The sequence below is a fragment of the Vanellus vanellus genome (assembly GCF_965231255.1).
Source record: "Vanellus vanellus genome assembly, chromosome: 7".
Taxonomy (NCBI): domain Eukaryota; kingdom Metazoa; phylum Chordata; class Aves; order Charadriiformes; family Charadriidae; genus Vanellus; species Vanellus vanellus.
The window spans coordinates 33,453,732-33,481,372 of NC_138912.1; the positions used below are offsets into that span (position 1 = coordinate 33,453,732).

The window sequence follows — 27,641 nt, forward strand, 5'->3', positions numbered from 1 at the left end:
GTTTAAATGAAAACAAACAACTGGGGAAGCTCACATCGGCAACTGGCCCACTTGCTAATACTTATTAAACATATAATAAAGCACCGCTTCCAAGACAGGCATATTCAGATTCATTTCCTGAAAAAATTGCCTTTTTCTGATCTTCACCAGACCTTGGTTTTAAAAGACGAAACAGCAGTGAATGTTAAGTTCTCTAAGAAATGCAAAGCTGGCTGTCCCGAGGATACATAAATTAGGTTTTAGTTTTGTGCAGAAATTTCAGTTAGCAAGAGAAAAACATGGCAGATGGATTGACCAAAAAAAAAAACAAACCCATATTTGAGCATGAGATGATTTTTTTTTTAAATCCAATGTATGGCAACAAAATCAAGATAGAGAACTTGGCTTTAATTCCACTCTGTGTCCAAAGGGATTTGAACTAAAATCCCTGAGAAGAATGCCCTAATTCTAGTAGGCTTGAAGCTGAGCATTTCCAGTCTCCCTGTTGATACGCTCCAGGGTTTATGAAATATGTTCACAGACACTTTTTTTTTTTTTTACTTTTTGGGTTTTTTTTCATTGCAGATACTGAAATGCAGCTGTTTTATAACCCGGGTGAACATCCAAACAGTTATTTACCAATTGTGTAAGATAGGAAGGACTTAAATTCACTGTGATGAGAAAAAAACAATTGCCAATTGTTCCATTACGATCAAAAATGTAGAAAAAAAATCCCCAGAATTCCTATTATTTACTGAACCCAGTACTGTATCTCAGATCCAGAAACGAGTTAGGACTACATGCAAGTCCTTCACCAGACCTAAACAATTAGTATGATTTCGAAAATACCCTCTCACAGAACAGACAATTATTTCAACAGTGCTTGGTAATTTCTATGGTGATAAAGGCTCAATGTTGGGAGGTACTATCTGCTGGCGAATAAGAGTAGTATCTTTTGAAATCTTCTCCCTTGACTTTTGTCTCCCAAATGATGTATTATAGTCCCTTATTGCTCTACTAGCATTTGATTAGCTTTTGGGAAATGCCAGCTTGTCTCTGCTTCAATAGCTTTGTTAAAACCTCGAATTATCTTTCCTGGTTCTCTCAGAAAGCTATTTCCTAACTAATGTGGTTTATTAATCTGCTGCATTTCTGGCAAAGCAAGCAGAATATTAAGTGGGATACTTTGACAGTGTCTGGTGTTACAAAATATATGGGAAATACTTGAAGTTGCTCTGAACCATAACAGCTTTTCCTTGTCTTTTTCACTGCAGAGCACAATAAACTTGGCCTCCGTTACAGTTTTTCAGTGGAATCTCAGAACAAAACCCATAAAATCTAAAAGACTGGAATGTGTACCATAATTTTCCAGTAGGTCTTTGCTTAGTCCATGTATTTCTACTCCAAAATGCAAATAAGGGTGGGGACACATTACTGTATTTTTAAGCCTTATGGATTAAAATATTGCCTTAAGAAATTTTTTGGCTAAGCTATGGTCCTGCGTCAGACAAGTCAAATGCTGGAGAAACGATGCAAGGAAATCTGGTCTCGGGGTATAGCATAATACTGTATGTTTACACAAATGCAAGTCTCATAAAGGCCAAATTTTTGTGACAGAAACACAGTGAAGGATTTCAATTTTGTTTAGACATCAGTTTTTCTCTCTCCAGAAAATTTAGTCATCTGCACAAAGCACAGTCCTTGCACACCCCAACCCTCTCCTAAAAGAAGATTTGAAGATGCTGACTTCACTGCCAGCCCCCTCCCCTTCCCAGGAGTAAGCATACACAGTTATTGATATATGTACTCTGATTGTATCTCATCATACTGGTGCACTGCCACACCAGTGTAACTCCATGAAACACTTCCTGCAAGTAGCCACTTCATCCTTGCAGCTTTGGAAATACCAACATGTCACCCATGAGATAGGTACGTATAAGCAGAATAAAAAATTAGAGGAATACTGAAAAAAACCCACCCAAGAATAAAGAATACATCTGTTTGAGGGTCAACTGGTGACATTGGCCTTGTAGGCATCCATTTATCTGTCTACAGCTGATATACATCAGCGTTAAGACTTTTAGAAGTTTCACTTTTTATGTTATTCCTCCAACAAACCAGCTATCAGTACATTAGAAAATTATACAGATTAGTAGTGAGATACTAAAGTTTCCATGAAGCAGCTAAATAACGGGTGCTTTCATCCTACCTTAATAACATGCATCTGTCTCTTTCTTTATCTTCTGTGTTGTTTTCCTGCGTAGAGAAAAGAAACAAATTGTACAAGGCTGGATTTCAATTCAATACCAGCTTGGTCCACTGTTCAGTTGTGCTGTTCTTGTCTATTTTCAGGACGATAAACACTTCTTGTTCATTTAGGTGTTTGTAATTTTCTTGTCCTAGTCAAGATCACACCCTATCATTTTCCTAGCTAGCAGCCATCTGAGAGAGCAGGAAACTCATTAACACAATCATAATAGAAACAGCTGGAAAAATAGTAATTTTTAAAGTGTTAAAATATGATTTTTTATGCTCACTAAATTAGTGGCACCTTTCTACATATGACAAAGCAGTAACTCAGTAGAAACACAAATAAAGAAAAAGGGTAATAAAAAAAAATAGCCAGACCATAAAGCATACCTGTACACAGCATCTTTTCTGAAAGGAGGGGAAAAAAAAAAGGGGGGGGAACAAAAAAAAACACCACAAAAAAAGGGGAAATAAAAAACTTCTGTGGCAATAAAAGGTGTTGCGTTTAATTTTCTGTTTACTATTATACAATAACAATAAATCCAAACTAGCACTTCAGCTTGGATTCAGAATAATACTTTCCCAAGCCCAAACTTTCTGACATTGCTGTAGCCAAAGTGCAGTCATCGCCCCTCCCCAGGAAAACTTGGCTCTGCAGCTTTTCACATTTATATCATGATTTCCATATGTTAAATTCCCTTTTGCTCAGGGTAGCTGCAGTTTTACACAATTTAAGAGCTATGATAACCCTATAATTGGTAAACATTGCAATGAACAGAAGATATAAATTTAAAACAATAAGAGCTCTTATTTGAATATGGAAGGCATCTATAAGAAATGCCAAAGTAGCCAAGTGGGAAGGATTTTAAAAGACACTCCCCAAACCAGCTGGAACTTCTGCCATTTAAGACTGAACTAAGTTTCAGCTTTGAAAGAGCCTGGTGGTACTATTCTAATTTATTTTAAGAGATAATAGAGTTTTGAATCAGATCTTGTGTTATCTGGACCCCAGACAGTTAGCGATGTAATCGGAAACTGGAAAAACTATTCTGGCTTTGCTACGCTTTTCACTTTTTAGCCTTTCATCCCTTGTGATTTTTCCTGCCTCAGTGCTATATCCTAATCTAGAAAACTAGGACATGACAAATATTCACCATTTGTAGTATAGACAGAAAAGTGTAATTACATCTGTCATGCAGTTTTCATGTAGTAATGAAACAGCCACTACATACCTTATCAGAGCTACCCAGGAAGAACTTGTCATTCACAAAAAGCGATCAAGTAACCTTCTATTAACTCAATCAACCTTACAGTAATCATTACAAAAATGGAAAACTTCTGATTTAGGCCCCAAGTCAGGCAAAAACTGAGGCATGCACTTAACTTTAAAAACTTAAATAGGCTAAGCACTTGCTAAGTAGGTTGGCAAGCACTGAACTGCCTTATTAAATAAAGCAAGATCTAAATCTTACACACACACACACAGTGTAGTCAGTGCATGCCAAGAGGAATTTCATGCCTAGTGCTGAACTACACGATTTCCACTCATTTACATTAATACTAATAATGCCCAGGTGAAAAGGAAGGTGATCAGCTCAACAGCTCTTAGATACAGCTCAGCTCTTTAGTATGTGAGAACGCCAACCTGGAACCCCAAGCCTTTTCACTTTCTCCCTTTTGTAATAAGTAATTTGGCAAAAATTTTGCTTCAGCTAAAATGAACGTGTGCTTGCTATGGTTTCAGCTAAGATATCCAAAAATTTTTTTATAGATGGTTCCTCCTGATGTACAGATGGGAAGAGAGCAAGTAGTTATGTTGTCATCGATGGGGAAGAAAAAGCAGTAATTGAAGAAGGAGGATTAACAGCAAATTAGTCAGGCCAGAGTTGTGAACTATACACTCTGACCAGAGCTTTAGATTGTCTCCAGGGAAAAGAAGGCATTATCTATACAGATTCAAAGTATGCATATGGAAATTAACCATGAGAAGGAAGTCTCGTGTTTTTGCTTTGACAGGAAAAAGCCCTCCAAGGACTCATTGATTATGTAAATTAGGGGGTGGGTTGCATTCCAAGGACTCATTAATTATGTAATTGAGGGTGCGTTGTGTTCTGAAAACTCATTGATTATGCAAATTATCTTCCAAGAAGAAACATGAATAAGTATAAGGAATACAAAATAAAAACAAGTGTTTGTAAAGGAAAAATGAGACACAGGAGGAGAAATCCCCTGTGTAACTCCCAGCGCCGCAATAAATATTCTTTGCTCCACCGAATTTGCCCTGGAATAAAATTCAATACAGTGAGCGCGTTTCTCACACTTTGCTCTCCTCCCCTAATACATGCATATAGTTTCTAGTTTCACTATAAATTTCACTGACTGTAAATAAGGATTTGCATTTTTTTAATCTTGATCCACTAATGTACTGGTTTTCACTTTTCAGCACCGCAGTGTGCTGTATTTACCAACCAATATACCTGTTTAAACACTGCAGACACTATAGAACAAGGGAAACTACTGCTGGGCAGATGCTTACACAGTATCACAGTATGCTAGGGATTGGAAGGGACCTCAAAAGATCATCTAGTCCAATCCCCCTGTCGGAGCAGGAACACCTAGATGAGGTTGCACAGGAAGGCGTCCAGGCGAGTTTTGAATGTCTCCAGAGAAGGAGACTCCACAACCTCCCTGGGCAGCCTGTTCCAGTGCTCTGTCACCCTCACTGAGAAGAAGTTTCTTCTCAAATTTAAGTGGAACCTCTTGTGTTCCAGCTTGAATCCATTACCCCTTGTCCTATCACTGGTCGCTACTGAGAAGAGCCTGGCTCCATCCTCATGACATTCCCCCTTTATATATTTATAAACGCTAATAAGATCACCCCTCGGTCTCCTCTTCTCCAAACTAAAGAGACCCAGCTCCCTCAGTCTTTCCTCATAAGGGAGATGCTCCACTCCCTTAATCATCTTAGTTGCCCTACGCTGGACTCTCTCCAGCAGCTCTCTGTCCTTCTTGAACTGAGGGGCCCAGAACTGGACACAATATTCCAGATGCGGTCTCACCAGGGCAGAGTAGAGGGGAAGGAGGACCTCTCTCGATCTGCTAACCACCCCCCTTCTAATACAGCCCAGGATGCCATTGGCCTTCTTGGCCACAAGGGCACAGTGCTGGCTCATGGTCATCCTGCTGTCCACCAGGACCCCCAGGTCCCTTTCCTCTACACTGCTCTCTAACAGGTAGCTCCCCATCCTATACTGGAACCTGGGGTTGTTTCTGCCCAGATGTAGGACCCTACACTTTCCCTTGTTGTATTTCATTAAGTTATTCCCTGCCCAAATCTCCAGCCTGTCCAAGTCTCTCTGGATGGCAGCACAGCCCTCTGGCGTGTCAGCCACTCCTCCTAGCTTAGTGTCATCAGCAAACTTGCTGATAGTACACTCAATTCCCTCATCTAAATCATTAATGAATATATTGAATAATATGGGCCCCAGTACCGACCCTTGAGGCACTCCGCTGGTTACCGGCCTCCAACTGGACTCTGCCCCATTGACTACGACTCTCTGGCATCTCTCCTTCAGCCAGTTCGCAGTCCACCTAATTATCCGGTCATCCAGTCCACACTTCCTCAGTTTAGCCATGAGGATGCTGTGGGAGACCGTGTCAAATGCTTTACTGAAGTCAAGGTAGACCACATCCACCGCTCTGCCATCATCCATCCATGCTTAGGACCCACTGAGGTCTCTTCTATGCTGAGTCCATCTACAATCCTAAATCAGTCAGTTCCCATAGTTCTGCGGCTGCAGCACTTGCTCAGTGGAGTACTCACTCAGGATGAGAAACCTAGGTTGAATTCCTTCATCTCCCTCAGAGTGTACCCTAACCACTGCCAGCTCCAGTAGGTAAGTGCATTTCATCCCACCCGATGCAGATGCCTTATTTTATTCTGGCCTTGCTCCAATATTTTGTTAAACATTTGGGGACTGAAACTAGGCCTCCCTCTTTCTGTGCAGTGACTACAGTTCCTCCAGGTTAAAAGGTCAGCATTATTTTTGTTCAAACTCCCTTTGGGAAGATGATCTTTTAATTACTGCATGATCTTCACTGGAACCTTTTCAATAAGTGTTGCTAAGTGTTTTCTTCCTGAACTTTACAATATGAGCAAAGAAAATAAACTCTTTAGAAGTGGCACAGCTATGAACAATACATAGCAAACACAGCTTCATTGTTTACTTCACTATACCTTAAACATACGTAACTGTTTTTTAATTGCACATGAATTTCTGCATAAGAACAAGGGTTCTCCAGGGATCTTTGCAGTAGTTAGAATAAGAAATTGCTCTAATTAACAACTCTTTCAACAATTTAAAAATGCATCCCTTGCAGCTAAGGAGCTGAAGACACAGAAAAGGAGAACAGGTCTGCAAAATAAATAACACTGTGTATCTGACAAAAACATACACACACATTGAATTTTTTTTTTTTTTCCATTTTAAAGTTAGGCTTTGGCTCTAGATATTTGGACTTCTTCCACTAATAGCTCAACCACCATGGGATGGTTCACAAAGCTATTGCATTTGGCCAAGCTGGTATTTGAGTAGAGGGTAAAATACGTGAAAGAGAAGCTATATGTTTGAAAGTACCTTAGGCTATTTTAAGTAAAAAACTGCAATGCAAAAGGTTAATTTCAGTCAGTACGCTGAGACAGTATATAATAAAATTTTCACACTTTCTCTTACCACAAGTTTTCTAATATAAGTAAAATTTCCAAGCTCCTTTGAAAATGCATGAAATAAGTACTAAGGGGTAAATTTTGATCTGAAGGTTGTATACTAATGACACTACCTACCCCTGTTCAACCACAAAGAAAGAAATATTAGAAGGTGTCAGGAGTTTTAATTTTGGAGAGGTTCAGGGGAGTCAACTGTAAATTAAAGGGTCTCTCTACAGCAGTTCTGCATGTTTCTCGCCATTGGCCCTATGCAAAAGTGCTCTTCATCCATCCACCTTTCCCCAAGAAGCATCTCCGTTTTCTGATGATGCAGCAGAAGGCCAGCAGAGAACATGCTAGTCCTTTGAATGTTGCCATTGAGGACACATTTCTCCCGAATATACAAATACAAAAAACCCAAAACATAGTCCCAAACTCATACTCTCCAGTGGCAGGATTATTTAAAGATAAGGCAGTGCTTTTCAAAAATGCACACCCTTATAACCCATCATCTTCCCCACAGAGTTTTGGACATAACTCCTTGAATTTGTTCCGCTAAACTTTGCTATGGTAAATATTTTTCTGGCTTCCTATTAAAAGAAAGTAATAAGAGCGCTGTTGGGAGAGAAGATATAACGCAAAGTCTCAAAGAAAGGTTGCACACACCACTAAATACAGTATCTCAAAACTCACAGCAGAATGAGCTGCTGTGAGCAAATCCATGTGAGAATTTGTTAAAACGTAACTTTTCAGAGATAACCTGCTACAGGGAGAAAACACTGTGGACTTCTTATAGGTACAGTAAACCTGAGTCAATATCTGGCATTGCTTGGTTCAGCTATTCTCCAGCTATCTAGACACATCCAAGAACAGGAAGCTAGAATTTGCACTCAAAATATAAACAGAGCTCAAAAAAAATCTATTAATTTACATATTTTTTAATACATGCATCTTCTCTGAGTATGTAATATACAAGAACCACTACAAACTTCAGTTTCCTTTTTCTTTTATTGCAATTCTACTGTAATGCCCAGTAACAGTTATAGATGTTTAGTTTTAGTACTTTCAAAGCTATTTCATTATTATGTTTGATAGTCATTTAATAACCTGAGGTCATATAACCTCAATAATGTACTAAATAAATCAGCCATGGTAATAATACCTGCATCACCAACAATATTTTTGAACTGAATTATTTTAGTATGAAAGTGGGGTGTATCTTACAACTGTAACCTACATACTTTACTACTCAATTGCAATATTCTATCTGATTTTTAATCATGATGCAATATTAGTGTGCCATTTGCTACTGAGAATTCACCTTTTTAAGAAAACCTAGGAGATTCTGAGCAGATATCCATGATTTTACCCCTAAGGAATATAATTAAGCTTGAAAAACAGAATTTTACAAAAATAAAACTACAAAAGAAACATATTAGTACAAATATCCCCGGAAATTGAAGGTATTTCAGCATTCACTGTCACAATCAGTTAAGTTTTCAACTCTAATATCAAAATTTATTAATGTATCTTCTGTACAGAATATTAGAAACTAGTAGGCAGAGATTTTAGGTTTTTGCTGTATTTTCTGTCTTATTCTAAGGGCAGAACAATAAGTTCAGCTTTTCTGGAATTACAATAGAATACAAACTTGTTGCAGCCTAAGTTTATCTCAGTTGATAAAAATTTAATGGGATATTGTTTTTAATTAGCCAGAAGGTTTGTGAAAACACACACATGCCAAAATTTTAAAATGTTTATTCATTTAACAGAAAGAGTCATTTTCAACTTCAAAAACCTCACTCAGAGAGCTGGTAAAAAACAGGCATAATTCACTGCGTTATCAAGTAACTCTTGAAGCTTATTTAACTGAATTCAGCATTTCTCTACACTAATGCATGTGAGCAGGGGAATACACACTAAACTCCTAAAAAAGGCTTTATATTTACCCTAATTAAATGTGTCTATAATAATTTTTCCAATTTTTTTTTGTTCTGTTTGATGCATATTAAAACCTCAGTTTATATATGTATGTTACCTTACTACTCTGGCCTGGTTTCTTCCTGCCTGCCCAAACTCAGACCTGCAATATGAAACAGTGCAATGCCACTTCACCGTAGTCCTCAGAAAGCACCCTTTGAGGGTTTACTTCCCCCAAAAGACTCGTTGATTGTATCATCCTAGCACCTCTAGCTCTTCATAGACTTGTAATGAGAAGCTTTCAAACGCCTGCTGAACAATAGCTTTATAATAAAATTCATACAGGGAGGAAGCGTTTGTCCTCTTCAGTTACTGTTCAAGCTGGCCTGAAGTCAGCTTAACCTGCCTCAAATTTCAACTGACACATTGCCTCACAGGGCACAATTGTTTTGGCATACTGCATGCAAGATAGACAAATATTTTGAAGACACAGGAGTTCTAGCACTTCCCTTTAGTCTCTTTTTAAAAGTTCTCGCTAATATCTCACCTATAAGCCTCAGAATTGATTTGTCTTATTGTGCTCATTAGCACAATGTAACTGACTTTTTGGGGGCAAGAAGCAGAAAGAGGATGCATTCCATTATTATTCTGGTTTTTGTGAACCAAAAACATGGGCAACTGCAATTGTGTGAGGGCTGATTTGTTTTTTAACACCATAAACCAAACTCTAACTTGGGATGTCTGTAACTAAATGAAACATTAAGCCTCTTAGCGATAATCTAGTGCAGCGTAGCTTGGGAAAGAGACATAGAAATGCTTTGGAAACCAATTTCATTGCTTCCAAAAAACAACCCCAAAACCCAATTTGGGAATGGATACCATGTACAGAAAAAAGTCTGGGATAGAAGTATGCTCCAACCCCACAGATTTTGCAAGGCATTGCGATGTCTGTCAACTTTTCCACCTTTGAGAAACTCTTAAAATACTTCTAGGAAAAAGTCCAAGAAAAGTCCTCTCTGCTCTCCCTCACATGCCACAGTTAATTACCAAAACACCATTGGAGCCTGTCAGTGTTCTCCATGCAGGTAGTCAATGCTACCAAAGTTCGTTCTTTAAAGAAAAGTAGATTTAACATGCTGGGCGTTTTAAATACCACCTTCATCACTAGACTTCAACTGCATGGCTTCATTCATATCTGCCTCCCCGCCTCCTATTTTCTTACATTTTACATTATTTCCATGGACAAACATCACATCCCACAGAACTTGGGCAATGTGCTAGCTGTTGTGGGTGCAATGCCAGACCAGCATTTTACAGAGCAAGTTGTCTCAGCAGATTGACAATCAACAGGGATATTGATACTTCTCAGCACACTTGACCTGCTTTGTAGTGGAAAACAGGAGCAAAAAGCCAGCTCCCAGGAAGCACATAAATTCAAATTTTGCAATTACTCTTGTAACTTTTTTCAACAGCGATAAAGAGTGAGAGACTATTTCTTTTCCTGCAAGAAGGAAAGACTACACCCTTCTGCACAACGCCCTCTTGGAACGCATATCAGTGTGCAGCAGATGAGAGAAAATCAGAACTACATTCACAGCTATTTGTTACTATTTAAGTTAAATAACAGAGAGGGCAGAAGAGAGTCAGTCCCAGATGGTGGCATGTAGAGAAAACCATACTGCTACATTAAAGATGTGCTTTTAATTAACTTCTATCTGAATTATTATAATTAAAGATTTTACCACAGGTGTTCTTAGAATAATTACCCTCTATTTCCTTGCTCAGTGCACATTCCTAGGAAATGGTAATTGAGACTATTTCTTAATTTAAATACTTTCTCAATTATTTTTAAAATTTATTACTTTTTAATTGTTTTATTATTGAGATTTTCTTTGTGCCTTTTTGGCCCTTTTCAGATTCAGGCTTTTCCAGGAAAACGGAAATGTCTTTCAGGCAGCCAGGTGCAATTCTGAGCAGTTAACAAAACGTAGGTTGTGTTTTATTACGTTTGGATCCAGGGAAACCAGTTCACACAGATTTATAAATTTAATTTTGGGAATATAATTTATAAATCTAAACTTGGGAATAAATGGCTCATTTTTGTCACTGGTGCTGCACGCATGGTACTAATTTCCTACAGTATTGTTCTGGAGATTGAGATGTCTTTTACTGTTGTATTTGTATATTATTTGTGTAACATCAATTGTTGCAACGTGTACTGAACACAAAAGATTGAGTAGCTATCCTGATTACTTTTCCCCACAAGACTAATTGTACCAATCAATGCATTCAGTAGTGATTCCTTGGTTTCCTATTAAAATTTCCACTGATAATATATTGAGAAATAGCAATTAGAAAACATAGGCCAAGAGAAACAAGGCTCCTGCTTCATCTGCACTGCAAAGATACATTGGGTCACATTTTTCTCATAAGCTTGAAATTCATAGTTCATAATTTTATTGAAACAGAAAGAGAAGACTGAAGACAGGATTTCATGAAGGGAGGAGAAGAATAATGGACAAAGGAGAATGATTTAAGGCAGAGAGTCCTGCCCTCTCTTGCATTAGTTCCTGCCAGATCTGCAGTAGTTTTTAGTATGCAAGATTACACTCTGAAATTCTTCTTAACTATATCTTCCAGTCTAGGGAAAACAAACAACAATAACCCAAGAATAAACAGGATCATTCATCTTTCCCTTATGTTTATCTCTGATGATGTTATCTCTATACTGAAATAGTATTCAGCCAGAGGCAGTCTTAAGAAACTGAAAAGACCTTTGAAGTAGCACCTCCTGAGACAAAGCAACAGCATCAAATGACACATATGCTGATTTCAGTTTAACAGACAGAAACTAAGGTGCTAATACCACATTCACAGAGCTATCGGTATTCAGCCCAGCTAAGAAGCTGCTAGGGGAGAGAAGTCCCCACTTTCCTCTATCAGTGTACATCAGGGAAGTACTAGACAGATGGATGCATGAGGGCATGGACTCACCTGCATGTGACACAGCATTGGAGATATTGACCTTCCAGTCACAAGTTCTCGTTTAACACACTCATTCAATATAAGCGTGCAAGAAAAATTTTAAAAGGCATTGTAAAATTTATGATGTCGTAAATCTAAAACCATCTATTGCCTCCAGAACAGTCTTCTCCAACAACCCTAAAAATGGCAGTCTATATATATATATCCATATATGACAATACAGCTGCTCCTATGGCTACTTTTATAAAAATTTGATGGCAACTGATGCTAGAAATCCAATTATTGGTGAGTAAGTCACCTCAGCCACCTTATACCTTTTGGTTTTGTCTTTTTATTGTAAGGACATTGACAAAGAACTGAGGAAAAAATATTTCCATTTTGTCAGCATTTGCGAGTAAATAAAGAAAAGAGAATTCTCCGTAAGTCCCTATTTGGGACTCCAAATCCTCTTTTCTTTCATTAGACCTCCTCCCCAAAATTGAGTATCTGTCTGTAACTAGATAAAAATTAAGCTTTCTTTGAAATAAACTTTGGGATTTCTGTGTGTCAGCTTTCAAAGATAGGCAGAAACATTCAATGTCTATTTATTTAAACTCCTGTCCAGAATAAGACCTTGTTACTTTTGGCTCTTACCAAGCAAGCCTAGAGCACAAAGCAACTTTTGCCAAGAAACACTGAGATTCTTCCTTGTAGAGTAATTCCCAAGCTTCTGACTGTCTTGTTCCCACAGTGCTTCATTAGCTGAAGAACTGAATAAAATGGATTCTGTTTACGTAAGAACAGATATTAATAGAGTCCATGCTCATTTCCCTTGCATGCCATTCAAGGACATACAAAATGACCAATTTTAGTTAACACATGGGTGAAACCCTTCTGCTAAGTGGCCACTAAGGTGAGCTGGGTTAAGACAGAAAATACAGATTTCTCTGGGGATTGATTTTGGACGCTCAAGTGGGGGGCTAAAGGTACAGCAATCACAATGAAAGTTATCCCTAGGTCTGTATTTCAATAATTTAAAAGCTTAACCCTACAGGACCTACATTCCACCCACATTTTATCAGTGTTATCTTCCATCTGGCTCAGTGTGTGCTATAGAAAAGCTGTATATAGTGCACCAAGCAAAAAAAGTGGTAGGGAGCTGAAGAGCAGATTTGCTGAATGGCCTGTCCCTACCTGTGCTCCCCATTCTCAGTGCTTCTCCTTATTTCAGTGGGGATATTTGCCTGAGATATGTATGAACCATTTCAGCAGTACCCTCTTATGCAAAACTCTCTTTATGGTCAAGTTTCTCTCCACCTTTCTGTGCTTATATTGAGAAACAAGGGAAGGAGAAGAAATCAAAGCTTAAAGTCATCTACAAGGTTTAATCTTTCCACTGTCCAATAAGCAACCTGGCTCAAATCTCTCTCCCTGACTTCTGCCAGCAGCTTGCATGGTTTATCTTCCCTGCTCCCAGAAGCAGCAAGGCCTCCATCACAAACATCCCAGAGCAGCATTACATCTGGTCTGACAAACAAGAGGGAGAACAAAAAGGGTGTAACGTAGAAGCATCCCTACTTTTCGCCCACCTCTGGGCGAAAACCAAGAGCTGGTTGTGAGTCGGTTTTCACCCACAGGATGGGGAAGGGAAGGAAGGATGGACAATAGGTACTTGAACACAGGTTTTGGCAAGGCATGACAAGCAAAGTAAAACGGTAAGTGCCTTTCTGCAACAAAGTGCTGTATTCCCTAACCAGAACTGCATGAGATAATGTGGCCCCAGAGATACCCTAAATATTCAGCCACCTATACTCTAAAGATGCCATGTGCCTGTAGAACAGCCTACCACCAACATACCATCAACTACAGAAGCCTAAAAATACTGTAAACTGCAGAAATCAAAAGAAATTATTGCTTGTGAAAAAAGCTTTTGCAATACATTCTAGAGTAAAACAACCTTCTATTGGCACGTCTCAGACTTTTAATGAGTTGTTTCTCTTTGCTAAGATTGCTAGCAGCTGTTTGTAACTGGTGTCGAGCCCTCTACATGCTCACACATTGGGCTGTCCAGTTGATAGGCAAGGTCTTTGTTCTGAACGCCTAGGGAGACATTGCAAGCAGTGCTTTCTGTAAATGAAGTGCTGTCGCTGCCTGGAAAACAGCTCGTGCAGACAGACAACTTAAAGACACGGCAACTGTCCGGCTTCTCAAGAATGACAGGGAGCCAACAAACAGCACTTATTTTATATTCAAATCCAAATGAATCCCAACCTAAAGTAAGTGGGTTTTAGAATGTTTGAGGAAGGTCTCCAGCACACACAGATTTTTAGAATATATGTTGACATTCCGTAGGGTAATCCAGGAAATGTAAATTGAGCCAGAACTGGCAAGGAAATCCAGCTCTCTTTAACATGCAAGCTTACAGAGCAGCTAAAAAGGAAAGCTGAGGCAGTGTAGAAGAGATTTAAGTTCTGAGACCGGATGCGCACTGCATTGTGGCAAGTGTAAAATAGGTAGCTAACAAAAAAAATGAGAGGAAAAAAGAGAGAGTGAAAATGAGTGCTGCAAAACTGTCTACACTCTTACAGATTAATCCTGACATTATTGTCATAATTTATTCCTTTCCTAATTGATCTTTTTTGTTGAAAGAACTAAAAAAAGAACAAAAATTTCCATACAAATTCCCAGAGAGATACTAGCAGTAAGGCTGAGGCCAGAAAAGCTACCTTGGTTTACTTGACTCAATTTCAAAGATTTTTATAGGGGACTATCAATACATAATTCAAGCAATGTAGCACATACAGAGAATGACAAAAAGGGGAAAAAAAAAATGCGAACCACATAAAAAACATCAGCTCAAAGGGTCAGATTTTCAAGGATATTTGAAAAGTTTAAAAGTGGTAATGGGTATATTTAAGCTGTCTTCAGATGTTCGGTAACTAAAAGCATGACTTAATGTGCATTAACATCTTAAAGTGACGTGTTGGTAAAATTCTCACTTTGCCCTGTTTCTCAGCATCATTCTGATTTTGTCCATTCACCAGTTCTGGGGTGTCTCTAATGCTTCTAGTGAAGATGGAAATACATCTTTGGGCCAGCATTAACAGAAGTACGGAAACATCGCAGGTCATAGAGCAACAGTGCACAGAGGTTGTCTATTCTGTTCCCCACCTCCTACCCACCAAGCACAAGCAAAGCAGAGCTAAGATAGAGGGTGTAACAGGAGATGGAAATACACACACCACTTGCTCTCTTCCTTCTGTTGTGATGCATTTTCTCTCCTCTTTTTGCACAAAACGGGAACATTGGGGATTGGTTTTTTTGTTATAAAGTTCTGAACTTACACCCATTGAACCTAGAGGAAAGTAATGTTAACCATCAGTTCCAGATGTTTATCCCCACTGAAAGCAGAACAGCATCGGTAAGAACAGTATATTTGCACTGACAGCATCATCAGGCCGGGAACCAAGTGGAAAAGCAGTCTCTGAGATTTGGTTGTACTAGCTGAATGAGACACATTCTCAGCCCAGTTTTGATGAGAAATTCCACCAAGGATATAATAAATACTTCCCAGAAAAGTCTTAATTGAACCTTGCATACAGCCATACTCGTTTCTACTTTGATGAATTGATATTTCCCACCTAAGACCAGGCCTGGCTGAAAAACTGCCTACCTTTGACACACACTGATCATGCAAAAATCGCGTGGTAAAGAGCCCTGAGTCAGCACAAGGTTACCAGAGCTATTGAGATAGCAGACATGTACTTCCATGTTGATCTTCACAGAGGTGAAGGGGAAGTCTCAGAAAAACTTCGGCAGAGCTAATACAGTTCATGAATAATTTGACTTCTCTAGGGAAAAAAAAGTCCCTAAGGCTAATGACTCTTGCAGCTACTCTGATGGCAAAGACTGGAAAACATCAAATATAGTGGCAGCAAACTGAGAGAATCCATCCCTGTGGTATCACTACACATTACAGAAGAGTTTAACGAGCTGGTAAAGGAAAAATTGAAAAGGGATATGGAAACATAATATTAAAAAATGCATACATCATATCAAACCATTAATTCAACTCATTCTGCAATGTGCTTGTGTCTGCCAGTGCTGCGGTTAATAAGGAGTGTATGAAACTCGGAATGCAATTAAGTCTTGGAGGAAGCACAGTTGGAGGCTGTGGCAGTTTCTATGGCAACCTGAAAGGCTCAGGACTAGTAACGGGAGATTAACTTAAAGACAAGATAAGTATGTAACTATAGCTCTCATTTACAATTTTCTCTGCTTCCAAAAGAGCAATGTATTTTTGATTTAAACAATACAGAAACGCAGTCAGATATCCCACTTGTTATTTACTAGGGCAAAAATAACCTTTAAAAATATTTTAACCTGTTAAAAATATTCTGAAAAATTCAGAATCAGGGAATCATCCAAACTTCACTAATTAATTCAATCAAAATGGAAACCACTGAACTTGAATGCTACCAGAAGATTAGAATGAGGCTTCAAGATAGGGAACATGACAGTCATAAGAGTTTGCTGATGTCAACGCACTGTATGCTTATGAACAAATCCTCTTGATGTATTTTTTGGATTACGTTGCAGATCAGATATTAAGTCTTCAAAATGGTGAGGGCAAGATAAAGAAGAATTTTTGAAAGCACTACAGACCTTTTTTCTTTCCTTTTTTTTAATACTCTCTTCAGTAGGAAAGACAATATTGAAGAAAACTCATCCAATATTTTTCCTGGCAGTTAAGAGCTTTTATTCAAAGGTTCAGCTGAGACTGCAGTCAGTCTTTTAAACTCCTGTCCATCTTGCATACAAATAATAAAAAAAAAAAAGTACACAAAAGATATTCCCCAGCCATAGCCCTGGTGCAGCCAGTTGCTCTGAACTTGTTTTACTTCATCATTTAAAAACAAATGATACATGCCTGAGACATTCAGGACCACGTATCCAGGAAACAAACATATTCTTGCCCTATCTTCTGTACCCTTTTGAACTGTGGGCATAACAACACTACCATGGGTACTGAAAGCAGTTACTTTAGCTAAATAGCTAGTTCAAACTAATTTACCCTATCCAGCCTGCCGACTAATGTAGAGCTAGCACTAGCATCTCTGCATAGCACTGGGTTTGTCCTGTTAGCATCAGACTAATGAAAGAAAAATAGCACTACCCCTACTTCACTACTAATTGGTGAATTAACCAATTAAGTGCATTGTTAATTCACAATGTGTTCCAAGGATTACTATAGGATGCATGCCTCATGACACGAACGTCGTGGGCTGACCCAATAGTGCCTTCAAACCCTCATGTGGTTTTACTTGCATGGTAAGATTTTTTTTTTGTCAGAATTTGTTGACTTGTTACCTATTTGAGGAAGAAAAAAATGCAGATACCTAGTCAAAATTTCAAGAATTTGCTGTTACGTAATTTGAAATGTTTGTTCCACTTCACTGAAGATATTCCAACCTGCCTACAATAATATCTAAACACCACCTAGAGTAATGAGACTGGCATAGCATTATTCACAATAGAACACATTCTCTGCTTCTGCTGTGGTGAGAGGTTACCTGTTGATGTGCAGAGCACAAAAAACCCAATAAGCTGATATTTTTTGTCAGGACCATACCACATTCTCTCCTATAAGTAAAATATTTCATCTTGTAAAATGCCCTGAAAGTACTCTGGTTCAGGAATAGTACTCTCTTCTCCAAACAATCATTCCACAGTCAAAAGTGGCTTTAGCCAGGGTACTCCATCACATCAGCTACACAAATCAGAGTAGAGGTGATACAGGAATAACCTTTTAAGCAGCATAGCTTGGCACTGATCCATTGAGGGCTTCTAACATTTCGACTCAGGCCTTCAATCTCTACCCAAAGCAACTGAGAGCCAGTGAAGAACATGAAATACACTAGGGTTTTCTCCAAAATTTTTCCTTCCTAGGAAAAAAACCCTCTGCAACAAGAACTGCAGAACCAGGCTGAGATGCACTCAGGTAGGGAAGAAACGTTGCCATCCTTCTCTACAAGGAGCAATTTACATCACCTCTATCAGTACAATACCTAATTTATAGGCAGGTGACTTCTCCTTGCCTTAGTGTCATATTAGACAAAGAGCCAATAGCTGAACAGGTGTGAAGTGGGTCAGAGCAGTGAAAATTTCCTCCTATTGATTTCAATTTAATGAGGAACAAGAAATAAAGATAAAGAATCTCTCTAATGCCAAATGTTTGTTCTACATTGTAACAGCAACAATTTCAAAGAAGTATATAACACTTTATCAAGAAAAATAAAAGTCAGTAGAGAGAAGAAGGGAAAAGAAGGAAAGGAAAATAAAAGATATACCTAAAGACCTTGTAGCACTTTCCAGAGATGTGGAAGAGCTGCAGCAGGGTGAGATGACGATACAACTCTCAACATCTTAATTGAAGTGATTTGTAAGTTGATACCAAAGAATTAATTTATTCTTCTATTTTCCACTGCTATTTTTTTTTCTCCCTTTCAACCAATTGAAAAGCCACAACTGAAGACCATACAGGGACAGCAGCAGCCTTTCAAGTCTGAAGTTAATTTTGATTAAAAAGACAATTCCCATGCTATATAAAAATTTCAAAGAAGGGAACATTATATATTATAGAATCTATTAAGTAGGAAGAAGTTGAAGAGATCCATCATTCCCCTCAGTATTCCTAGGAGCTGACCTGTCCTTTAATTGAAGTTACCACATCCCACTTTGAAGAGTTTATTTTCCTTTTCTGGAGTGGCTGTGGCAGTGCCAAGCTTGTCAAGAGAGATAGCTTCATAAGAATATAAAAAAACGCCACCCTCCTCTTTCTTTTTTCTTTGATTTTCACTCAGTATGAACTTTTCTCCTTTAAAGAAATAAAGGAGACTTCACCAGAGGAAAATGCAGCAACATTTAGACATATGCATCTCAGGTATTAGCAAAGGATTTAAAAACAGAAATCAGAGTAAAGCTTTGCAAAGTTGTTTGCTTGGGTTTTTTGGGATTTTTTAAATCATGATTTAGGAGTTCCCTAATCACACTTTTCAGAAACAGCATATCTGTGAATTTTAAGCATACAAATTAATTCATCTCCTCTCTGTTTTCCCATAGACTTTAGAAACAAACAGACTTCATAAAGACTGTCAATTACATGGATCTGGATTTGCTATAGACATTAGAAACAAATAGACTTTATAAGGAATTACATTTACATGGATCTGGATTTAGATTTCATCTACTTATGCTGTCTCTGGCCAGAAAGTGCAATGACTTGGTTACCATGTGAATAAAGGGCAGATCCAGAGGGAGATCTTGTTTCTGTTGACAAGTTTGCCTGCAACTACAAAGTTGCTAGAAGCATCTTTATTCTACAACTTGCAAAAAGAAAAGGCTATTTTCTTTGTAACACACAAATTACTAAGGGCAGGTGAAAAGAAGGGCATGCACAGCTCACTGATATCTAGAATACAGCGGCTTGCTGGTCTGTCAACAGCAGTTTTCACAAGTTGCTTAAGCTTCTAACATGAACTGTGCTTAGTTGTTGCAAAGGGTAATTAAATAATACAGCTTTTTACTGTTCCATGGCCCATTTAATATTAATTTTGAATACAGTTTATCTTCCTCTTCTCCTACCCCCCTCCCCAACCAGCATTTTGGTTAAGCATGGAAAGCATTATGAAATATAAATGATCAGCGAAATAGCTAGGAATTTGGTTAGACTAAACATTAAGGACATGAAAGCAAGAGTTGGAAGAAAAGTAAAGCAGCAGATCAAATATTTAATCAAGGAAATATTCTGTTCATCCATCATGTGTTGCAATTAAGCAGTAGACTGCTTGCTATACTTTCCTAGTGAAAATATGCAAAAGACAAATATATTTTTAGAAGTGCTGTATGGTTTTGAGTCACAGTGTGCTGTATATATCCAAATTCTTCTCACAGTTTATTATTGCTGCATGGTCTTCTTGTATCGACCAATGAAAAAGATCATGAAGCTCAGAGCTATCCATGTAATTCCCAATGAGTTTGAAAATAAAATTAGAAAGTAAAGAACTAAAATAATATCAGATCAACAGTTCTAAAGCACAATCTCTTCACTTGATCTCCACCACAACTCTATGAAAATATGAAAGCCACCATATAGACACTCTGGTAAACCAAAAAGTTTAATTTTGTTTTTAAAGTATTTTTTTTTTCTTCCAATGTAGTCCCATTCAGCTTAATGTCTTCAAAGGGAGGAAAAAGAATATAAATAAAACACACAGAAATCCTAAAGCTACAGAGCTTCGAATCTGTAAAGCACTTCGTATGGCATCTCCTGTTCTCCTCTGCTTACACCCATGTACTTATCTTGTGTAGCTTTACCATTCCCCTCCCCGCAGGGTTTACAGAGGGATCAGCCTTTCCCTGACCCAGCACCCAGGCCCGTCTCCTGCCTATGCCAGGCAGAGATCCCAGCAGCCCTCATCTTGGCAAACGTCTGCATCTTTCAGCCACCCCATGCACAAGATGGAGGGGAGGTTGGGTTTAACCTGTAGATTTGGGTCCCCCCTCTGCCCAGCTCCCCATGTACAGATGCTGGCATGAGGAGTCTCCTGAAGTAGTCAAAAGCTGCTCTCTCATGCAGCCCAGTGACACCAGCAACTCCCACAGGAACCTCTAGTTGAATACTGGAAGCAAAGCTGGATCAAACAGCAGCAGCCCCTCAAGTATTTCCCTGTCCTCCTAACAACTTACAGAAAAATTCAGTCCTGATTAGCATCCTTTAATGTGATCATGTCCAGGCACAGCTGACTACCTCACCACTTGGCAGAATAGCCTAAGGTCCACTATTATTTCTTTACTAGCCAAGATCCTTGTATGCTCATCTGCAGTCCACTGGGAATACGGCAACATCTAATTAAAGCAGACGGTCAGTGAAAATTCAAAGGTCAGAATTAAGGTTGTTGACAGCTTCAAGTGTCCATCCAGATTACCAGCCAAGCAAGCCAACCCGTGCATGCAAAGCCAGACAGAAATAATGTTTGTTTAAATGAAAAATGGTCTTTGAACTGACTAGAAAAGCATTTGGAAAAAAGTACATATGGAGGTGTTGTGTTTATTTGCTCTTATTAAAACTTTCTGAAGTATCCTAGTTTTTCCATAATACTTTTACAGGCTTTTTCCACTTATTCCTCCCCAAGTTTTCCACAAATCTCTCTCTTGTTTTCTTTTTTTTTTTCTTTTTTTTTTTTGTTCTGAGAAAAAAAATAAAAAAAAGGTGTAGCAGTAAATCAGGACAACTTGGACTAAACTTTTCTAACCATGAACCCTGGGGAACAGGTGCAGCATGCAACTTTGCCATACATTTCCTTTTTTTTCCCTATGTTTTTGGCTCAAGTGCATTTGTAATTTCATTTCTTTCCTTTTTCATAGTAAAATAAAAAGGTACCCAGTATTTAGTTTCATAGTTCTGGAAACTATTTAGCAGAAATGCTGAGTCATGAACATGCATTTCCTTTTTTACTTGAAGCAAAGAAATTAAATACTGCAGAGTCGGCTCTACAGCAAAACCCCAAATAAGTTGGGAGTGAAACTGCATTATGCTATAACATCCTAATATGCTTTCAAGATTCATCCAAGTCTTTCTGCATGCAACTACGATAAGTGCTGGCCTTAAACAACACGAATTGAGGAAAGAATAAGTAGTTCAGCATGTTTGCATCTTTCTAGAATAGGTGAAATAAACTAATTAAAGAGGAACAAAGCAGTCTAGGAATTGCTTGGGGGGAGGCAGCTTGAGGGACATTTGTGCATTCAGAATATGTCTATTAAATTCATTGTTGCACAGCTCTGCAACTAACTACAATTAAGTGAACTACGATTAACTACAGTTAAATGAAAAATTGGATTTTCTTACTTTGATTTTTTTTTGTGACAGTGGAATTTTTTTTCAGGTTTGTATTTTACTCTATATTTCTTGCCTGCTTTTCTGAAAACATTTCCCACTCCCATCCCTAACTTTGCATGAAATGAAAAGCCAGTAAGGGTTTAAAATAATGTCTTTTTGTTCCCCTAGTATTACAGCCAATGACAAGTAAAAAGGCTGAAATATTTTGATGCTTATGTATCACAAGCCTTTCAGTAAAAATACTTTTAATTTCCCAAGGGATAATTTTCCTATCAAAGCCTTCACTTCTGACATTGTTTTTTCAAAAAGCCCAGATCATCAGCAAACAAATCAAATTGCTCGTGTACATCAAAGAAACGGAATACAAAAGTGGCAAGAGATTTTACTGGTAGTCCTCTTGAGGCAAAGAAGGTGACATGAGCAGAAAATAAAAAAGGCTTGGATTTCATAATGGTTTGGAGGTGAATTCATAACCTTCCTTCATGCCTCTCTGATACCAGTAATTATCTGAGGAAGGAACAGGCTGATGTTCTGATACGTTACAAAAATAGAAATGTAATACCTAATTTTAAGATGGGTACTCAGAACATATTAAAGGGTTACGTTCAAAGCAAGTAACAGCTCTGGAGTGAGAGAGAACAATGCTGACACCAAGTGGAAGAAAACGTTGCCGGCCCCATCCTCTATTGCAACCTTGACACGCCTGAAAAAAATCTCAGAGCCACAAGTCTTAGGTTTAGGTGCTGTGGTAAATTTTTAAAACATCAGAGGAAGACCACACAGATCCTCTGAAAGCAGAAATCTGTGTTATCCTAATGTGCACGCTAGCCGATTAATTATAATCCTCTTCCTTGTAGTGCAGCTGATCTTAGTAAGCGAAGCAACTGGCTGATGCTCTGAACACATCAGGTATTACTCTCCTTTACAAATTGCAGATAAAACTCCTTAATCTGTAATCTACATAAAGTCTATGAGCCTGACTACGGTCAGAGCTTTTGAGATGCTCTGTTCACAGCAAAACTGAAAATGGGCATTCACAGACTGAGAAGTAACAAAGATGTCTCCACCGAGTTGGTTTCTGTACAGTATACTGCCTTCAAAACCTATTTTTCAAGCCAGGAAAGGCCTGTGTCAGTGACCATTTTTAGAAAGACCTTCCCCTCTCACATACTTTATATCATTATTGAATGACAGAGAGTGGTCAGTGTAATCAGCTAGTGTGATTGCCTGAGCTCTGTTGTTGTAGTGTTGATTGCATTAAAGAACCTCAGGATTTCAGTTTAACCAGCTTCCCTTTCTGTGCTCAAGCTGCTTACAGTAAAGCACAGCTGACAACGTGCTTCATGTCACACTAAGCACACTATCTCCTGCCAATATTCTCTCCTAGTGCAGCCTTCCCCAGACAAAAAAAAAAAAAAATTATAAAAAAATCTACATACTGGAGGGAGGAAAAAGAGAGAAAAGTGGATAGTGGCAAAATCCACTAAGTCATAGAAAGGGGTTAAAGTGTGACAGCAGTTTCCCAGAGCACTTGTACAGCAAGTCAAGAGAAACCCCCATTTTTGCTGGAGCAAACATTAGATCAATGACATTCCCTGCACACCCCGCGGTTCGCTAAAAATGGAGACCAAGCACACTTGTCGTTTCCAAGTTACAGATCTCCAGTACAAAGGACAGTCTGCTGCAGATCACAGAGAAAGCATGGAAATAGCACCTCGCTCTCTCTGTGCCCTATTCCTTCCACCAATAGGCAGAAAGGCACTGAAGACCTAGAAGGAGTGATGAGTACTCCAGCCACATCCAATTTGGTTGTGTTAAGTCACACTTTGCTAGGCTACAGAAGGTTTTATCAAATCCTTATGCCTACAGTCAGAAAAAAAAAATGCAGTTTTACAATCTATCGGCCACAATTTTTGTGGAGATCAAGGTCGTACTTGATCCTCAATGTATGGCATTTTTTATCCAGTCTTCTGGTTTGGGCAATACTCAAACACAAAATTAAAGCTTAATGTTTAAGAAGTCCATGCTTTTGCTAAATTTACAAATGTTGGGGAAAATACTTTTTCTACAGAATAGGAAATAACATTAAGACGTCTTTCTATAATGTAACAGCAAACCCTACAAAAACAGTGACAAATCTCCTGGTAATTCACATGGTACACACAGAATTTGCCATGTTTACATCTAAACCCAACTAAAAGTTACCATTGCTAAGTGAAGAACTTACGTGAAAAGCAATAATCAAGACCTGTACCAGTTTAGGAAAGCTTAGGAAAAATTGTCGAGAGCCACAAATAGGAATTGGATCTATTTTCCCCTACCCCAAAAAATTATTTTGACAAGACAATTTAGTCTAACCTGGAAATTTCAGTTTACTGGATCATGAGATAATATATTTGTTCATTCTGAATGGTTTCAACTAATTCCACAAGCATTGTCACGGGATTAGCAAAGGAAAACATCAGTTAAATTATTACTGCCGTCCAAATGGAGGACAGTCCATTTGGGAGACAGCAATTTATTTTTTATGGCAACTTCAGATGAGAGTGAGGCACCGCACTTTCTTCACAAAACAGGGTTAATGCCGAAACATCCATCTCCTCTTTGAAAAAGGCAAAAAACCTAAGATTGACAAAACTCTCCAGACCACAAAAGCTTTCCCAACAAAACCATAATTTGAGTAGATAAAATATCCATGAAATATTCAGTTGCACTGTTCTGACCAACTCCAAACCACACTGCAGTTTTGGAAATTCACTGTGAGGTGTCTGCAGTCAACCTGCAAGTCCAGGAGAGTGTCCAGGTCCACCTCCCCAGCCCCCTGGATCTCTGCAACCCCTTTATAATGGTGTTCCATGATTGTAGCGAGCAGCTACATGAGACCCAATCAATAGGCAGTCCCTACAGCCTTACTGATATATAGTGAAGCATGCATAAAAGGACTGAGGATGAAAAGAAAACAAGAAATGAGACTTGTTTCCTCAGGGTGTAGGTTTTTCTTCTAATTAATCTCATTCTTTGATGGAGAGACATGCAGTGGTTTGCATGGACCCACAAAGTCAGGCTACTCTTTGTTTGCAAGACAAAGGTAGCGCGTGTAATTTAGGATGGATTTATCTATTGCTTCTGTACAGAAAGGAGATATGAAAAAACACTCTTGGACTAGATGTCAAAAAAATATCCAGAGTCAACTTTTATCTAGAACACAAGATTCAGAAATGATGAGGGCAAACAGCACGAAAAATTGTTATTAGCAAGGTTTGGTTCATAATCTAATTATGCTATAATCTTGTACACCTCCAACACAGCTAGTGACACATTTCAGGTTACACACAGTTACCTAGAGAGGCATCAGGTCACAACAAACACCAAAGTGTTGTCTAACCTTTTTTTGAGGAATGATTTAAGCCAAACAGGAAAATCAATTTAGTACCAGTGCAGTTTGTGAGCTAGGACAGAAGGTTATAGGACAGCTTTAAGAAAAGAAACCCTGGCAGGATTTTACAGCATTCCAACTCCATTCTAAGAAAAAAAAATAAAAGTACAACATATAATGGCCAGGAAAATGGACAAATCAAAATACACAGTAACTTCGATATATCTTTTAAACCACTATCTTTAGATGGAATAGGTGGCTGTGAGTAGTCTAGTCTCCAGCTCAGCCTTTCAAAAACTTGCAAATTCTTCTCCCGGTCTGTCACCCTGAACCAGCCTGCAGAGGTAGAGTTGGTGGGATGACTCCTGGCATTTCAAGATATTAAGAGCTCTGCTCAGGAACAATCAATCTTGCCCATCTAGCCTAACAAAGACACAACTGAAGGTTAAGTTTATATCAGCTATGTGGCATGCCTGACAGATTGATATAGCCTTAATTTGTTAAAGCTCAAATAACTAGGGTAACATATAATGTTGAAGTGGGGGGAAAAAGGCACCCCAACAACAACAAAAAATAATGACAGGAATTAAGTAGTCCAAATGCAAGTATCTGTGTAACTGCTTTAAGTTATTTCATGAGAAACAGCCAATAAAAGCAAGTTTCATTTCCAGGAAGCAACAAGGGATCTGAGCCAGGTTTGCCATTTCACTTTTTGCTTGCTTTGCTGGAACTAGAACATGCACTTTTAATACGTTTAGTTTGTAAACCTAACTTTGATGTTTCCAGTTTAGTGGACTTTGAGCAATTGTTATATTATGAAAGATGAAGGGTACCTATCCAATGTGCTGGGTTTCCTGCCAGAAATTACAAAAACAAGATCAACCACAGAATACTGAATTCCCTTCTCACCCACAGATGAGAATTCTTTCATAAGCTTACCTCAGAGGAGGAGAGTGCCTCATGGCTATGCCTTGTCTGAGGTTTTATTAAAGAACTTGAAAGGATCTTTTCAGCAGAATTTTTTCCCACATCACCACAATCCCAGACAGACTGTGACATTTTGCAGAATTACAGGGAGGGAAGTTGCTTCTGAAACAAAAGCACTGCAATAGAAAGCCAGGTTTCCTGGCTTCTCTAATACTGTTCCAATTTCCTTTAGCTGCTGATGCTTCTTCTAGTTTTGTAAGCAGAAGCAGATATAGTGGGACAACTAATATTTTGATCTTGCATGCTCATTTGAGTACAGGTTGCAGAAATTCTTAAAGATGGTAGTGACATGGGACATCTTTAGAGAGTAAGGGCAGCTAGAGGTGCAGGCTCCAACATTGTCTTTGTGTGAAACGATCCTAATTTTAGATCTGGGGCCGTGTTCTGTGCCATAGCAGGAATATTTCAGAAACATCCTTGTATCAGTCTTTTCTGTTCTCTGTACCTACAGCTGTACAGGATTTATTTTAAAAGAGAGGCTCCAAGGAGCATTACAGTCTCAATATTCAGTTTGGGATATATAGTATGCTCTAAATACTGAATTTGACTTTGTATTAAGAGTTCTGCTGGTTTTCCTTAACAGAGATGCTTGGAGAAAGAAGCCAGGAACTTAAGGAGTCACAAACACAAGTAGCATGATCTACAATTACATGCAATGCAAATATCTTACAATCCTTCACCTGATCTGGCACACTGCTATCAATCTAGTCGTGAACCGCTAGGATGTATGCTAACTGCACGGTGCAGTATCAAACTGTAGGTTTTGCTACAACATTTCCTTCATGTCTTTTTCTAAAAATTAATTTCAAGTTAAGCAGCAATGACATATCACTTCACAAACCAAGAACAAGACTTATATTGACCCTCTCCCTAAATCAGCATTTGTCCATCATGTTTCTTCCACCAGGAGGCTTTTGACAAAAAAGGCAAGAAAGAATTCAAAATCCTAGCAATATTTTAAAAAAGAATATGCCCAAGGAGGGGCTGAAATGTACACAGTGAGTTCTGGAAAGGTGAGAGGGGTTTCACCCTTGTGGTTTTTCTTTCCTGCATCACCACTGTACAGTCAAACACACACACAAAAGAAGTGCTTCACTTGAGCAAAAATCCAGTGGCTTTGATCTAACAAAGCTCGATATTAAGGTATTTTAAATGGGACAACTTGGGATTTTATTCTTGACCTTTTACTTTTGCACTTGCATTTTTTTCAAAATCAGAATTTTAAACACTCATGTTTTCCCTCTAGCTTAGGCATACGATGAATATTTACATTGCTGGCAACAAGCTATAGTCATTAGATACACTATGTAGAAGCAAATACATTTCCATTTGTAGGTTCCAATCTAACAGAACACTTTTGATGACTTGCTGAATCAATTAATTCAACTTTCTTACCTGAAGGCCATCTGCTTGTCTCTGTGAGAAACAGGGGTTCAGGTCAACAAAAAGCATCTCATGGTGTTGAAGCAAATACAGCAGGAGGCCATTGTAAAGCCTTTGCTCTTCGCAAGACAAGGGACTGACAGGGATCCTAAGGGAAGAGGAGATGGATTAAGTTT

At 38.5% G+C, this 27,641-nt stretch overlaps 1 protein-coding gene across 1 annotated transcript in view; it reads right to left on the reverse strand.

Moving 5' to 3' along the window:
- FAM13C (family with sequence similarity 13 member C) overlaps positions 1–27,641 on the reverse strand; it is a gene marked incomplete at both ends in the record, with an annotated part of 133,353 nt that overhangs the window by 97,523 nt on the left and 8,189 nt on the right. The window contains 2 exons of the mRNA XM_082486162.1: positions 2,189–2,235; positions 27,478–27,613. Coding sequence (XP_082342288.1) covers positions 2,189–2,235; positions 27,478–27,613 — 183 coding nt within the window. The remainder of the gene's footprint in view (positions 1–2,188; positions 2,236–27,477; positions 27,614–27,641) is intronic.